At 38.6% G+C, this 17187-nt stretch overlaps 1 protein-coding gene across 11 annotated transcripts in view; it reads right to left on the reverse strand.

Annotated features, from left to right (window-relative positions):
- Positions 1-17187, reverse strand: part of RAPGEF2 (Rap guanine nucleotide exchange factor 2) — a 256054-nt gene that overhangs the window by 16264 nt on the left and 222603 nt on the right. For all 11 annotated transcript variants that reach the window (XM_043487364.1, XM_043487356.1, XM_043487372.1 and 8 more), the window contains 11 exons: positions 15296-15448; positions 14867-15031; positions 12625-12732; positions 12328-12531; positions 12119-12227; positions 11384-11630; positions 6013-6170; positions 5159-5399; positions 2889-3272; positions 632-843; positions 416-539 (listed from right to left, as the gene is read on the reverse strand). In XM_043487364.1, coding sequence (XP_043343299.1) covers positions 416-539; positions 632-843; positions 2889-3272; positions 5159-5399; positions 6013-6170; positions 11384-11630; positions 12119-12227; positions 12328-12531; positions 12625-12732; positions 14867-15031; positions 15296-15448 — 2105 coding nt within the window. The remainder of the gene's footprint in view (positions 1-415; positions 540-631; positions 844-2888; positions 3273-5158; positions 5400-6012; positions 6171-11383; positions 11631-12118; positions 12228-12327; positions 12532-12624; positions 12733-14866; positions 15032-15295; positions 15449-17187) is intronic.

Genomic DNA, 17187 nt, shown 5'->3' on the forward strand with positions numbered 1-17187 from the left:
TGTTGTAAAGACTTCTTGTTCTCTCCTTCTCTGGATTCATCATTTTTGGCTACACTGACAGCTCAATCCATTGTGTGGATAGTGAGACAATACCACTTGGATCATTTATATATTTTAGTTCATACTATCAATTATGCCTTTTAGCTCTGCAAATCAGCATTCTGAAAAAATAAGAATAGTTGTGTCTCATGGTCAATGAACAGTGTCTGAGGGACAAACTGTTTTCACTGACAGCCCAACGTGTACCAGATGTGGAATCAGACAATCATTCTGAATTACAGCTCAATGGAGAGTCTGTACACACCCTGATAAATCTCGCCACAGATGGATGTATTCAAAACCTTCTCTCATTGATTAGGAAGCGCTAAGCTCAACCTTCTCTAACCCCAGGAACACTGCTGAGGGAGACACTCACCGAGTCCTGAACATGAGGGCAGGGTCCATGTTCACAGAGGCCATTCGGCCAACGTGACGGATTTCTTTCGCAATCATTCTTAGCTTCTCAAAATTGACCAGCCCGTCAACTTTGGAGTCATTCCCTGTAATTGGTAAAGAAGGAAAAGGGAATCACATGGCATTCATCCTACACTTCCACTGGTGGAGACAGAAACCTTCCAACTTATATACTCACCTTCGTGAAGGAACGTAAGATCCTTCTTGATCACTGGGAACAGGGGGATGATAGGAGGCTGCAGGTTCTGACTGTTGAGGACATTGCGGTATTTCGCCATGTTTCTGGAAGGATCAAACAGGTCTTGGAGATCTTGAAACAGCTTTTCGTATTTATTGGGAAGTTTCTCCCAGGTAGTTCGCAGTCTTGCCACTGGCGCCAGGTTTAGGCCACTGAGAGGGAAAAAAGATAAGTGGTATAAAATTAAGTGACTCGTCCTGTTGAAGGACGGTAAGAATGTATTGCTTATTTATTAACACAGAACACTTCTGCGTGCATGCTGTGTATACACAGGAATGTACAGGATTCGAAGGACTATTAATAATTCTGGGTAATGAGAACTGAAGATGCAAGCAGGGACAGGCCCTTGGAGTTCTCCTCTTTTCCCCTTTATAGCCTCTGGTCTATTTACTGTAGGCAGAACTACTATAGTGTCAAGTGTCACGAGGGCAGGGCTGTGTTTCACTGCTTGATCTCCATACATAAAGTACTTGGCACCGAGCAGGCATTTGATAAAGCAGATCAACAAATATCCTGTGACACTGGGTCATTTGTAGAGACGTGGATGGACCTAGAGTCTGTTGTGCAGAGTCAAGGAAGCCAGAAGGAGAAAAACAAATATCATATACTATTGCTTATATGTGGAATCTAGAAAAATGGTACAGGTGAGCCTAGTTCTAGGGCAGGAATAGAGATGCTGATTGTAGAGAACGAGTGTATGGATATGAGAGGGAGGGGGATGAATTGGGAGATTAAGATCGACATATATTAATAAACACTACCGTGTGTAAAATAGAGAGCTAGTGGGAAGCTGCTATATAACACAGGAAGCTCACCTCTGTGCTCTGTGATGACCTAGAGGGGTGGGATGGGGAAAGAGGGGAGGGAGGTCCAAGAGGGGGAGGATATATGTATACTTATGGCTGACTCACTTTGTTGTACAAAAGTAACTAACGCAATGGCTGTAAAGCAATTGTACCCCAATAAAAATATGTGTGAGGATATATATATCCTATGGTAATAATTTAAAAGCTATAAGGACAATAATAGTATGATCAAATTCTTAGACAGAAAAAATGACTAATTTAACCATCGGCATCAATTTTGTTCATTGTTTCAGTCTGTATTTGCTTCCAGCCTCTAAGCACTTAGAGGAGAAGAAAATTAACATTTACTAGGCATCCATCTGCCTTGTGCAACTGACGGAACTCTATACACATTATACCATTTAGGTTACTTGATAACTCTTTTGGGTCATTGTTATTTTATACAGAAATAAATTGACAGTCAGAGAAATTCAAATAATTTGCCCCAAGTCACAGAGCTAAAAAAAAAAAATGGCAAATACATATTTTCTGGGCTTTAAATCAGCATACAAGGTTGTTTTAAATTGAAGTACCACTGATTTACAATGCTGTGTTAGTTTCAGGAGTACAGCACAGTTATTTGTCATATATATTTTTTATTAATACACTCACACACACATACATATATATCTGTTCTTTTTCAGATTCTTTTCTGTTACAGGCTATTACAAAATACTGAGTATAGTTCCCTACGCTATACAGTAGGGCCTTGTTGTTTATCTACTTTAAATATGTTAATTGCTCAGTTGAGTCAAACTCTCTGTGACCCCATGGACTGTATGTACCCTGCCAGGCTCCTCTGTCCATAGGATTCTCCAGGCAAGAACAGTGGAATGGCTTGCCATTTCCTACTCCAGAGGATATTCCCGACCCAGGGATCAAACCCAGGTGTCCTGCATTGCAGGCAGATTCTTTACCGTTTGAGCCATCAGGGAAGCCCATTTTATATATAATAGTGTATATATTTTAAACCAAACTCCTAAATTATCCTTCCCTCACCTCTCTCTCATTTGCTAACCATAAGTTTATTTCGTATGTCTATGGGTCTACTTCTGTTTTGTAAATAAGTTCATTTACACACACACACATATATATTTAGGTTCCACATATAAATAATACCATATGATATTTGTCTTGCTCTGACTGACTTTACTTAGTATGATAATCTCTAGGTCCATCCATTATAAGAGACTTTAAATAAAGGGTTACAATTAGGATTCAGAGAAAAAGAATTATTCCATGTGATGTAATTAAAAAACTACTACACTCCTACAATTGTATGGCTTTCCTGGATTGATATGTATTTTTTAATCTGCAAACCGAATCGACTCTTATGATGAACGTGCTCTCACCTGATGATTGCAAACATGGAGTTAAAATTCTTGCACTCCCTACAGTGCAGAGCTATCTTGATGAAATGCTTAATGATCTTCATCCTCTTCAGCTGGTTTATCTCCCGCAGAATCTCGGATGCCACCCAAAACGTCTCCTGGTTGATGACTTCCTCGAACGTCTTCAGGTTGGCACAGCTGGTTTTTGATTTGAGCTTGAACAAGTCATCGATGTACTCGGTGGGCTCGATGTTTCGGAAAAGCTCGAAGTTGCGCATGGAGAGCTGCGTGGCCACCTCCACGGTGCTGAGCTGCAGCAGCGAGATCTGGCTCTCTCGCAGCAGCTCCTGCGCGTCCTCGTCCGAGCAAAGGGTTTCCGTCTCCATGTTGTTTTTCAAGTAATACCTGTGAGGGACACAGAGTCCAAAGCCTGAGCAGCAGTCTCAAGACATTCCTGGAAGAACGGCGCTGTCTACACAACAGCAGTGAGGATGTGCCGCTGAATGATGTGGGGACTCTGCCTGGCAGACGGAGGACGCAGTGACTCCTCAGACACCAGACCACAGAACGCCACCCAGAAGCCACTGATAGACGCAAACACGTCACACGGAACTGCATCTGCATCACCTGTAATCTGTTTCCTACGACTCTTCCCTTCCTTCTAGATTATTTTCTCTTTTTGTTTTTGGCTAATAAGGACAGAAAATAGCTGAACTTAGATAATGGGTTTAAATAAGGAAATGGGATCCAAGCAAGGAAGAGGAGGAGATCCGACACAGAGTGACCACTCTGTTCCCCGGGGATTCTCTGTGACTTCTGGTCCACCCAAGTTCACCTATTTATTCAAATACCAACGAAACCTGTAAGCCATTTCCCTCTCTTTGATGCTATGAGGAGAACGATCCTAAGACGGATTTTGACTTTCAAATATCTGATTCTCACAAAAACCCTACACATAAGTGGGGTATGTGTTTCTCCTGCTTGTCAGATGAAGAAACAGGGGCTCAGAAAGATGAACACCAGCTGTAGAGAGAAAACTCAGGGTCCGTGCGCCTTTCTCTTTGTCAGCAACTTGTCCAAAGAGAATGCAGATGTTTACTCTGTGATTTTTTTTTTTTTTTACTGATTTTATAGAAAGATGCTTTCTTAAGCCAGACCCCATAAAGGAAGAAGCAGAATGAGAATTGTGGTCCTGTCAAACTGGCCTTCTGCATATTTCGCCAAAGCCGACGTGACAGAAGACACAGACCTCGAGGCTTGACAGTAATAGATGTTCTCAGCTTTGATTACTCATGAAGCCCATGATGTGAATCCATTTATAATTTTGTTGAGCAATGACTGTGAATCAGAACTCTGCACCTCAGTGGAGATTTGGAGAACTCCATCATGATCATAGACAGATCAATGATATTTAAATCATAACGAGAAAAATGGATACTACCTACCAGAGTTGGGGCTGGTAATAAAGTGAAAGTGAAGAAGAGCAAGAAAGTTATAGCTGACAGCAAGAAAAAAGAAGTTCTGAATGAATTAAATCAGGTTTAGATGTTTAACACAAAAGGCAAGAATACAATGAAACACTCCATATGATGAGAAAAAAAGAAAAAATGTGATTTATGAAAACACTCGATTTTCAGAAAGTGCAAAACCTAGTTATTATACGAAAGTCAAGGCATAACGACTTTTCCAACTGTCACTAATTTGTGATTTGAGAATATCAATGGAAACACCATTTGAGAGGCTGACAAAATCCCATACAATGTTTTCCTACAAATACAAGGCAGTAAAAGACCAAGCCCTGAGGCAACTCAGCTTTGGTTCCAGAGTTAAGAAGGATATTTCATTAGTGTCATGAATAATAATAGGCAGCTTTAGCCAACCACGCTGTCACAGATATCTCTACCTAAACAAATGAAGCTCCTAGAAAAGTCAGGTAGGCAGAAGCAAATGACACAGGAAGGTGGAAGGTGTATTGTGAATGCGCAACTCCCAGGAGAAGGGTGTGCCTTTCTGCCAGCCCCGAGTCCTGATGGGAGCATGAGCACCTCTGAGCAGCAAGGAACGGTCAGGTCACAGCGGCCTTGTTTTGCACAAGTTCCTAAGAGATCCTTGTGAGGGTCAACCATCTACAGTGTGCATTCCCTGTGATGTGGCAATGCTCAGTGAATGAGGGAAATCTTTTTAATCTATAGGGATACTTATTTAAAAAACCCTTGCAAAGTGTTCACAGGCCTTTGGTATGGGTTTGAGGAGAGGGGGCAGAGAAATCCAACAGGATGAATAACGTCTACCTTCCGCTCAGCTGTATTCTGTCAGCAAGTTTGGACAGCTGATCCGGAAGCCTTCTTTGCTTGATCACTCCCTCTGGTGTGACAGAGACTTCACAGAGTGAGTACTGATCCGGAGTGGCGGTCACGGCAAACTCCCGGATGGCCTGGACAACCACTTCCTTCGCCGTAGTGTCCTTACTGATCATGATGTAGCGGCTTTGCTGGTCAGCCTTGAAAACCCTTAGCACTTGATCTGGCAAGTCTGGTGGAAAGAAGAGTCATATGTCAGTAGAAAGGATTTCAGTACATGGTAATAAAATTAAACAAAGCAATGTGAAAAAAATTCTCAGAAAAGATAATGCTAAACTTCCATCTCTCCCTTACATCAACAATTCTTCAAAGATGGATTCAGTCAACATACAGGCACAGTGAATGAACACATTTGCCCTAGGATAACCAAATGATCCACAGACAAACAGATCCGATCACAATAGCAGCAGTTAAAGTTGTCAGCAGAAAGGAAAAAATTTAAATCTAAAGTTCATCTTTATTATATTGAAAAATCCAGGAAGCTGACCTAAAATATGCCTCTTTCTTTTTATTTAATATGACCTAGTAATATCTGCAGGGTACCATGTTAACTTCATTTTATGAAAGGGAACATCTGAGAGATCCATTTGCTTGTGGGCAAACTAAAATAGTCTGAGTAATAATAATAATAAAAAAACCGGTTCCAACTGTTTGAAATTTACATTTATCATGACTTTTAGCATCTGACAGAGTCCATGCCAAAGCAAGAGAGATATACAAAGCATTGCCATTACATTAGGGGGAAAAAAACATAAAAAAAACAAAACCATATGAGTGGTGCTCACCAGGAGTAGCACTGAAGTCTAAAATGCGATGATGTGACTGCAGTAAGTCAGGATTACTGGAGGATAAGGTTCCGCTGACAGGCAGTGCAGTTGGGATGTGCTTGGTCTGCCTTAATCCTACTATGCTGTCATCTTGAGACTGACCAATCCCGATATCACTGGACCAAGAAGAAAGGTACAAAATAAATGATCAGCAAGTTAAAAAGTTATGGCTCACCAATAAATAGTGCACACAGATAAGAAATAAACCATATTTCAGAATACTAGCAGTTAATGTGCAAATATCATTAATAAATTTGATTGTAAATTACAAAAGCAACTACTGCTTGCATATCCAACTCAAGTGCATGTTTCTCTAAAACCTTCATCTTTTTAACTAGATGAATCATAACGAGTATTAGTAGTTTCTGAGTTACAGACATATATTTAAGAAAAGATAAGCCCGAGTTAGTCATGGAAATAGAGTTAAGAAAAAGCACATTTTAAGAAAGGCATTTAGTCACTCAAATGATGACTTCTGCCTCAGAATGATAAGTTGTTTTATAATCTTATCTTTAAGAACTGAAGAAATTGAGTAAAATGAATGGAGGAAAAAAAGTCCAAACTGTCCCAATTTCATCCTCCAATGTTTCAGAGAGATAAATGAGATCACGATAGAGTCAAATGTAAAGAAAGCCTGACACAGACATTATTTCTTAATTATATGGAGCATAAAAAAGTAGTGGTGCATGGTGACATTTCTTGGCACCAAAGAAGAGGCAGTGGAAATCCAATGACTCACTTTTACTTTTAACTTTCTACTTAAAATTTCTAGTTCTACATTTAAGCTCCAAGAGAAGTACTGCTTACTATCGATAGCTACAAACTCACTTCCATTTATAAAAGCCTGGGTATAACTCTTGAAACATGATTTAATAATACATAAAAACTATTTCTAGATTTGAAGGGCCAACTATTTCCAAAACAAAACATCAGAATAAAGCAGTAAGCACAAACACAAAATTAACTAGAACACAAGCAATTGGTTATAGTTCTAACCAATTTCTATAAGTACCTTGAAATGAAGAGAAAGATCATACTAAGGTTGAGACATAAATCAAGGTATCATAAAATTAAGATGCAGCATCATTAAGTTTTTAGACATGACAGCTTGATCATAATACCTACTACATATCATTTTTAATGGCTGTGCAAAAAATAATAATAATCTAGCATCATTCTTCCTTTTTATTTGGGAGAGAAATGGAAATCACAAAGGCAAATAAGTAAGGACAAGACTTGGGATGACGTTAGTATAAATTCTTAAAAACTCATATGTAAACATGGTCCAGAGATCCCACTCCTGGCCATATATCTGGAGAAAACACCAATCTGAAAAGACATATGCACTCCATTTACATTTACATTGCAGCACTATTTAGAATGGCCAGGACACGGGAACAACCTAAGTGCCCATGAAGAGAAGAATGGCTAAAGAAGATGTGGTATATAAACACAATGGCACCTTTCTTAGCTATAAAAAAGGATGAAATAATGCCGTTTGTAGCAATATAGGTGGACCTAGAGATGAATATACTAAGGGAAGGAAGTCTGACAGAGAATGATAAATCTATTAGACTGCTTATGTGTGGAATATAAAAAAAAATGATACAAATGAACTTATTTACAAATCAGAAATAGACTCATAGATATAGAAAACATATGGTTACCAAAGGAGAAAGGGGAGGGGGAGGGATAAATTAGGAGTTTGGAATTAACATATGCACACTACTATATATAAAACAGATAACAAGGACCCTCTGTATATAGCACAAGAAACTATACTCAATCTCTTATAATAACCAATGATGGAAAAGGACCTAAAAAAGAATGAAAACACAAACATATATACATATAAAATGGAATCACTTTGCAGTACACCTGAAACTGAGAAATATTATAAATCAACTATATTTCAATAAAAATTTAAAAAATTCTTAGCTATATTCATAACAAAACTATATTTCTATTTAAGCGCACAGAGGCATGTATATGCAGACAAAAAGGATTAATGTCCTATGAAACATTAAAACATTCACATTATTGGTGGAATTTTATCTTTCAACTTTATAAAGCAGCCTTTACTGCCCAAAATATGAGATGTCACACAGGACTCGAGACGACTGCTGTGGACTCGGGTCAAAGACAGAATCAGCTGGGCTCCTGCTGGCGCAGACACTGTCGGTACTGGTCAGACACTCTGGCCGTTCCCCGAGGGTGGCCTTCTTCAGACCCGTTTCCCAGCAACAGGTCACACCCAACACGGTGATCTAACACTCTGCTCTGACTTGTGTCTCTGCCATCCACAGACACAAGACTACTCCTGGATTGAAACTGTGTTAAAGTAAAGATCAGGCTCAGAACGGTCCACCTCTGAGCGCAGCCTCTTCCCGCTGGACCTCTCCAACTCTCTTTGTTCCTGAGATTTTTTTGACCTTGGTTAACTTTCTATGTGATCTGCTGGCTTATTCTCTTTCCTCGGGGTTCAGTAGTCTTTCTCCACTTACTCAACAACTGGACCTGAGCTCTACTGTCCTCTACTATCCTCCCTCCTCTTCTCACATCCCTCTGCCAGGCCTGTCCTTGCCAGGTGGCCACCGTCTGGCACCTTAGCTTCTGTGGTACTGATAATGTTTGAGAAAGAGACAGAGAGGAAAAAAAAACCAAAAAACCAGTATATCTAGAATATTTATCTGCTTGACTACTTTGATAAGCTTTGTTAGGAAAAAAAAAAATCTTTGTAAACATAAAAAGTGCTGATTATTAGGAAAGATTTGCAATTTCCAGGCAAGAATACTGGAGTGGGGTACCATTTTCTACTCCAGGGGATCTTCCCGACCCAGGGATGGAACCTGCATTATCTTGCATCTCCAGCACTGGCAGTCAGAGTCTTTACACCTAGCACCACCTGGGAAGCCCCAAGTAATGACTACTATTAAATCAAGTCTATATACCAACATAAAAGATCCTATAGTTTACTGAGCCGTCTTTTAAATATCATTATTCTTTTCAATTATATTACATATATAGATGATTTCAAATACTTTTTGTAATAAAATGTCTATTTTTATGGAGTTGCAATTGCTTTACAATGTTGTGCTAGTTTCTGTTGTACAACAAAGTGAATCAGCCATATGTTTACATATATCCCCTCCCTCTAGGACTTCCCTCCCACCACCCCGCCCTCTCCCATCCCACCCATCTAGTTCGTCAAAGAGCAGAGAGATCCAAATTTAAACTACAATGAGTTATTGTAAACTCACACCAGTCAGAATGGCGATTATCAAAAAACCTACACAATAAATGTTGGGGAGGATGTGGAGATAAGGGATCCTCTTACACCACTGGTAGGAATGTAAACTGATAAAGCCACTATGGAGGTTCCTTAAAAAACCAAAAACAGAGCTACCAAATGACCCAGCAATCCCACTACTGAGCATATACCCTGAGAAAACCATAATTCAAAAAGACCCGTGTGTAGCCTCAGTGTTCACTGTAGCAGTATTTACAATAGCCAGGACATGTCCACTGACAGATGAATGGGTAAAGATGTGGTCAAAATGAAATGTTTAAATGAGTCATATATATTCTTCAATGCAAATTATTTAAGATGTCTCCTCAGTGCTTCCAAATCAACAATCTATTTATCATCCTTTTTTCTTTTCCCTTTTCTAGATTTTGAGTATTTTTCCAAATACACATAATAATCTTATACACAGTATTCTCATCCTGTGTCCTTCGCCAACACCCTGTATCAGGGATGGATTTCATCTCAGCTCTTACATGTCACATTTCTATTAATACTCACCAGGGTCATGCTGACTTGTGTTAAGATTGTTTTAAAGGTTCATATTTAACTCATGGTCAGATATAACTCTTAAGTTTTTTTTAATTATTGTGCTGCTAATAATTCTACATTTAAGTAATTTTCTTATCCACTTAAAAATGAGTTTTTCATTATGAAGGGTGACTTAAAAAATCAATTTCTATTTTCTGTAATGCCAGCAGGCCTAATCCACTGTCTCTTAGAAACTTACTTGGTACAAACACACTCTCAAGTCTATAAATACTGCCATGTACACCCTGCTTATCCTTAGGACTCTGCTGTAGCAGTCATTTCTAGCTAATATGAAAGCATCAATCATTGTAGTTTAATAGGGACACAAGTTTGACATTCTATCCACTAACAGCATATTCTAGAACACAGCTCTCTAATCTTTGTATGAAATTTTTATCAGAAGCGGAATTAGAAAAAAGACTCTATAAAGTCTGAATGGTTATATGTATTGCTACTTTGTAAGACCTATTAGATCATGAAAGAAAGGAAAAAAATAACCCTTATGTTTTCAAGTTATCTCATATTACTGTAGTTAGAGGAATATATAATAAACAAATAAATTTTGGGCACCTGTGTAATTTAATATTTTAAAAAATTTTGACTGATGGTAATTGGGATTTATGGGGCTTCCCAGGTGGCTCAGTGGTAAAGAATCCACCTGCCAAGCCGGAGATGTGGGTTGGATGCTTGGGTTGGGAAGATTCCCCTGAAGGAAATGGCAACCCATTCCAGTCTTCTTGCCTGGGAAATCTCACGGACAGAGGAGCCTGGTGGGCTGAAAGAACTGGACACAACTTAGTTATTAAACCACCACCACCAACTGAGGTTTATAAAACATCCACAGACCTAGAAGAAGCTAAAGTGAAGAAAAAAGTGAGCAAACAAGCAAAGTTTTAAAAGTGTGACACTTGCAACTTTGTCTGGTATGAGCTGTTGGCATAAACGAATAGCCAAGAAGAGATTCAAGAATACACCTGGCACGCTGACTGCAGAGCCCACCAGGAGGAAAAAAAGGAGTTCTGTGCTTGGTTGGTGACATCTCGTCAACAGTTAAGTAACTGAAAACAGGAGACGGAAGCAAAAAGAGAAAGGCAAGGGTAGATAATAGCAGCTGGGAGCCACAAAGATGCAAAGACTCAGTTGGCAAAAGTGGATGCTGATGGTGAACAGACACCTAGACACAAAGAAACAAGAGCAGAAACAACCCCATCATGCCACGGGGAGACAGGAGTAAAGTCACATTCTTGCTTTTTAAAAGTCCAAATGAGAAATACAATAGTTCAAACAAAGAAATGCTAACTATCTCTAAGAAGATTGGAGTAGGCAAGCAAGTGGCTAAAATGGGATAAAAACAATTGTCCAGTTGCTTCTAAGATAGCTCTGCCATAAAACCTAAAACAATTTTTACACTCCTGAGTAAACATTACATTATTACCTTTGCTTATTATTTTAATACAATAATAGAATGCAGAGAAAATTCATACAGACACTTACTTATATGGTTTCTGTGGCAAGATACTGATCCGAGTCTTGTCAAGTATCTTTTTGAGCTTGTTCCTTCCCCCAACAGTGTTGGCTTTGCTTTTCTTATTTACTTTTTCAAGTCCTATCACTTGTTCTACATCTACAGCAAGATCTGGAATGGAGTAGCGACTGGCCTTTTTGATGTCTCCAATTTTAGGGAGGTGAGGGGCACCATTTCTCTTCTCTTCTGATAATCTTGTTAGAAGTTCTTTAAATACTAAAAAGGAAACAAACACAAAAAAACATCCAATATTGGATATCTGAATAATTCAAAGACAACTGTAGAACTTGGAAATAGACACTAAGTAGAGACTACAGTGATCAAAACTGCAATCCTTCAGAAAAATACTCCTACAAGGAATGAATGACACCAAAAAATCTGTTTTGTATGTTTTCTGCCACTTCTACTCAGAATAAGTTACAGGTATTTATTGACAGATTTTTATTCTTTACAGATATTTAAAATATTTATCAATAAAAAATCAATAAAATTAAATGTTATGGTCCTCAAGTAAGTAGGCTTTCATTTAGATCTAATTATATGCTTACATAATTAATTCTGTATCTATGCATTTTACTATAAATTTTCAATTCTTATGATGCTTGAATTATAAGCAATGACTTTTCATGATTAAGACATAAATGTTTAAAAAAATAGACCAAAAGGAGAAAAATGAGACTATGCAAAAAATGCAAAATACTTACCAAATAAATTGGTTTTCACAGTGATAGATAAATGTGTGTTATTTCTAAGAATTTCCATGGCTTTTGACAGCTGAATATTTTCAAAGTTTTGACCATTTACTTCTAGTATCTAAAAACAAAGTTATAAAATTAATTTCAGTTTCCCAATTGACTGAAGGAAAAGAAGATACCAGCGTTTACCATTACGTTTGCAACTAGAAATACCATACCTGGTCCCCTCGTTTCAAGCCCGCTTCTGTTGCTTTGCTAGCTGAATCTACACTGTCAACAAAGATTCCAAATCCTTTCTCTGAGCCTCCAAGTAAGATAAAAGGCAAAGGAGCTTCTCGGGATGGTTTTGTTAGCGTCATCAATCTTCTTTTTGCTTTGGCTGCACATGCAATATTTAACAGCCTTAGATGTCCACCCATTTTCTACAAGAGTTCAAAAAGAGTGGTTTCAAAGATGGGCTGAATAAAACGAACTTAAAGCTGTGATTTAAAGAAAAAAAAAATCACAAATATTACCTCTCTTTCCAGATTATTTTCAAATTCTTCTAGAAATCGAGTCATTGCAGGATCTCCTTCAAAGTCATTGAAGTGATTATTCACCCACAATAATACTACCCGTGTAACCTGAAAAATCAATTAATTTTTAATAGGTTTTTTTCTTTCTAGTGCTAAAGATTTGTGTTTAAGGTCATTGCAAAAAAAGATATCCAACAAACAATTTACCTAACAACAAGGAACAAGAAAAACAATAACAAAACCTTTAGATTTTATTGATGAGGATAACTTTCTGAAAATATATATTAATACTTTAAATGTGGACTTTATGTTGAAGGATGGTAATTAACATATATCTTGCTTACTCTCAAAATATATTTGAAACAGGTCACAACAAAAACTAAAGGAAAAAAAAGAATCAAAATAAATTAATACACAAGAAGACAGAAACTTTAACATCTACAATTCTGCAGGAAAAATGAGTTGCTTTTTCTTACTCTGTTCACATGTTTTCACTGAGCCCTATACCTTTATACATCACAATACACACACTCAGCTATGGAATATTTGCTTTATACCAGCAAGAACTGTGCAACCTTCATTAGACTGTAAGTTCCATGAAGACAATCTTATCTGTTATGTTCTAAGGGCATCCTTAATATTTATAACAACACCTGGCTCAGAGTAAACTCTCAATAAAATTTTACCAAATGAAAGGAGTATAACTGCAACTTTAAATTAAAAAGCACTTGTTTTATTTTATATGAGTTTAACTTTCTCAATCTTGAATAATAATATCAAAGAAATTTTCCATAGCATTGTTTTCAAGTATTAACTAACCTCTTAAAGCAGGAAAATGAAGTATGCTATTCTAGCAGGAAAGAAACAGATGTGACAATATGCACTTAATCGTTAAACTACAGTTAAAATACTGTTTACTGTTAAATACAGTGGGACAAAATATAGTATATAATCTGAGTAAACACTCAGGAGTCAAGTTGATATTTATATTAATTTTTTGTCATTTATTATCACTACTGACCATTTTTCAAGTTGAAGAAACCAAGATTATTGTCTCCCCTGAAACTATATCCTTAATACCTGACTTTTTCATAAAATTAAAATTTTGTAGCTGAGAAGCCACCTTAAAAGTCTACTAGCTGTATTCCAGGTTAGAAAAACGAGATTTGTAAATCATGAATTGAATACTCCAACTACCGCCAATACCTTTAAGATGCAATAAGAGCTCGCTGTGAGCCAGACAGTACCAAGTTATTCATCTTCACAACAACCCCAAAAGGACACAGATTACTATTTTACAAATAAAGAGGTGAGTGGCAGGAGGAAAATGGCAGAGGAAATACTCAAAGCAAGTTTTACAGCAGAGGACCTTAGCTGAGGTCGTCTACGCCTGTGACTCTCAGATGATGACATGAAGGGCATCACTGTCCAACGACTGCCCTAAGGCCAAGGGGTAGTCAGCAGCAGGACCAGCACTGGAGCTGGAAGCCTTTTGCTGTCTGTCCCCAGTTCTGGGTTTTCCACCCTGCCTCTCCCACGCTGGGCCTCATAGAAACAAGGCCGTCATATGGAAGGAGAAATGAGTACAGGCTGGTTAATTCTCAAACCTCATAAGACTAGGAACTTCTCACCCTCTTCGGCCTTGAAAAAGAGCCTGACTCAAGAGCTGGTGAAGAGCATCAGTTCAGAATTACACGACAGGGCCCTACCCACCCAAAATGGTTGAGAGGAGATGCTGTTTTGGGGCAACTGAAAACCTGTAACTTCTATGTGGTGTATGTACACCGGCCAGCTACTGAACTAGAGGATGCACATTCCCAAGGAACCCAGGTATTTCCGGGTTGTGTTTTAACAGAATTTTTGACAGAACTAGAGTCTAAACATTTGTTGAGGGGAAAGGAATTGAGATGGCAGAGGAGGAGGACATGGAGCTCACCTCCTCCCAAAAATACATAAAAAATACATCTACATATGGAATGATTCTCACGGAAAATCTACTGAAACATTTGCTGTCCAATGTATTGACCTTTGTGTTAAAAAAGAAAATTCTAGGGCTGAACATAGAATCTATAACAAGAACTAGTATTTGTAGCATCCCTTTTCTTTTGCTTAAAAAGTACATTCTCTTAACCCACCAACATAATTTGAACATAACTGGTGTAATAATTATACATATTAAAGTTCTTTAACATTATATCTGAATGTTTCACATTTGAAAGGAAACTAGAACATATCTTCCAACCTTATCCCTGAGGCTCGGGTCATTGAACCACTCCAACAACTTTTTGCCCACTTCCATCGGGCTACAGAGAAAAGTCCTATAGGTCAACAGGAAGTCTTCTATGAACGTTGGATCCACCACTGAATGTTCTTCCACCAAATGCATCGTTAATCGTTCTGAGGTGCCCTGTAACAAATCAAACGTCTCATCAGCATCCTGCATGCGTGGCATCTACATGTACCTTGATTTCAAACCTTCAACGTAAGATGAACTGGGTAGTGAGATACACAATAATGAATAAGACTGCTGTTCGTCACAGAAAGTCAAAGATTCTTTACAACAGATACATTTAAGAGAAGTTACACTGAAAAATGAGGAGGGGGCATCCTAAATCATCACAAGCAATACTACCAAACCCTCCTCCCTTGGGATGTGGTGTGTTTGTCTCACCTTGATGACAATGTGGCCCTTTCTTGTTCCAGTCCGATCGAGCTCTCGGTGTTCTTTCACCATGACAATCTCTCCTTCCTCTTCAACTTTTTGCATGTTCTTTTCTACTTGGTTGAGGATACGGCAGTAATCTTGCTGGGCTATGCAGACAAACTAGAATAAAATGTAAGTCACATGTTAATGATAAAGTGCTTGCAAGAGACCTAGCAGCGCTAATGCTTCAGTGTTTTAAATATTTAAGACTGACATTTTTCCATGTCTTTCCCATACTTTCTAAATGAGCTCGGTAATGAACCTTCATCAGACTTCTCTGCTTTTTAATATATCTCTTCCTTGGTCAAGAAAAGTTTCATTTTTAGAATAATTATATGCAATTTATATTAAAAATCCTAACAATTAAAAAAAATCAGAAGATAAAATTAGAATATTCACTCCTCACGCCCCTTTTGTGATGATTAGAAAACACTGGGGGAGGAGAGTGGGCTCTTAGGATAGATACCTAAAAAAAAAAAAAAAGAGAAAAAACAGGATATATGTGTGTGTGTGTGTATCTCTAGATATATTATATGATTTACTTTGCTCTACACCTGAAACTAACACAGCATTGTAAATTAACTATACACCAATAAAAATTAGAAAAGAAAGTGCGTATCTTTACAACTGTGGTCAGTCAGTCAGCTCAGCCACGTCTGATTCTCTGCGACCCCATGAATCGCAGCACGCCAGGCCTCCCTGTCCAGCACCAACTCCCGGAGTTTACTCAAACTCATGTCCGTTGAGTCAGTGATGCCATCCAACCATCTCATCCTCTGTTGCCCCCTTCTCCTCCTGCCCTCAATCTTTCCCAGCATCAGATCTTAAATGAGTCAGCATCAGGTGGCCAAAGTACTGGCGCTTCAGCTTCAGCATCAGTCCTTCCAATGATCACCCAGGACTGATCTCCTTTAGGATGGACTGGTTGGATCTCCTTGCAGTCCAAGGAACTCTCAAGAGTATTCTCCAACACCACAGTTCAAAAGCATCAATTCTTCGGCACTCAGCTTTCTTTATAGTCCAACTCTCACACCCATACATGACTACTGGAAAAACCATAGCCTTGACTAGATGGACCTTTGTTGGCAAAGTAATGTCTCTGCTTTTTAATATGCCATCTAGGTTGGTCGGCAGAGCAGCAAAAAACCTTTGGAGAGAGTCTATAGGTGGTTGTTTAATTATCTGCTAGGCTCATGGTCCTAACAGAACAGAAGAATATGAAAAGAATTCAGAATAGAAGCATGCAATAATGGATTTTAGTCCAGTCCATCAGGGCAGCTGCTGGGTGTTCCTGGTTTAAGAATCGTAATGTGCCACCTGAATCCAGAGGACTAAGCTAAGGAACCACCACTCTTTTTAGGTTGTGACTTTTTCTTTTACTATCAGTGGGCAGGTAAAAAACTGGGACTCTCGGGTGGTTAAGAAATCCTAGCCTGCGTAATATTCCATGGTGTATATGTACCACAGATTCCTTATCCATTCGTCTGCTGATGGGCATCTAGGTTGCTTCCATGTCCTGGCTATTATAAACAGTGCTGCGATGAACATCGGGGTGCACGTGTCTCTTTCAGATCTGGTTTCCTCAGTGTGTATGCCCAGGAGTGGGATTGCTGGGTCATATGGCAGTTCTATTTCTAGTTTTTTAAGGAATCTCCACACTGTTCTCCATAGTGGCTATACTAGTTTGCATTCTCACCAACAGTGTAAGAGGGTTCCCTTTTCTCCACACCCTCTCCAGCATTTATTGCTTGTAGACTTTTGGATAGCAGCCATCCTGACTGGCATGTAATGGTACCTCATTGTGGTTTTGATTTGTATTTCTCTGATACTGAGTGATGTTGAGCATCTTTTCGTGTGTT

This window comes from Cervus canadensis, chromosome 1, assembly GCF_019320065.1.
Source record: "Cervus canadensis isolate Bull #8, Minnesota chromosome 1, ASM1932006v1, whole genome shotgun sequence".
Lineage (NCBI taxonomy): Eukaryota > Metazoa > Chordata > Mammalia > Artiodactyla > Cervidae > Cervus > Cervus canadensis.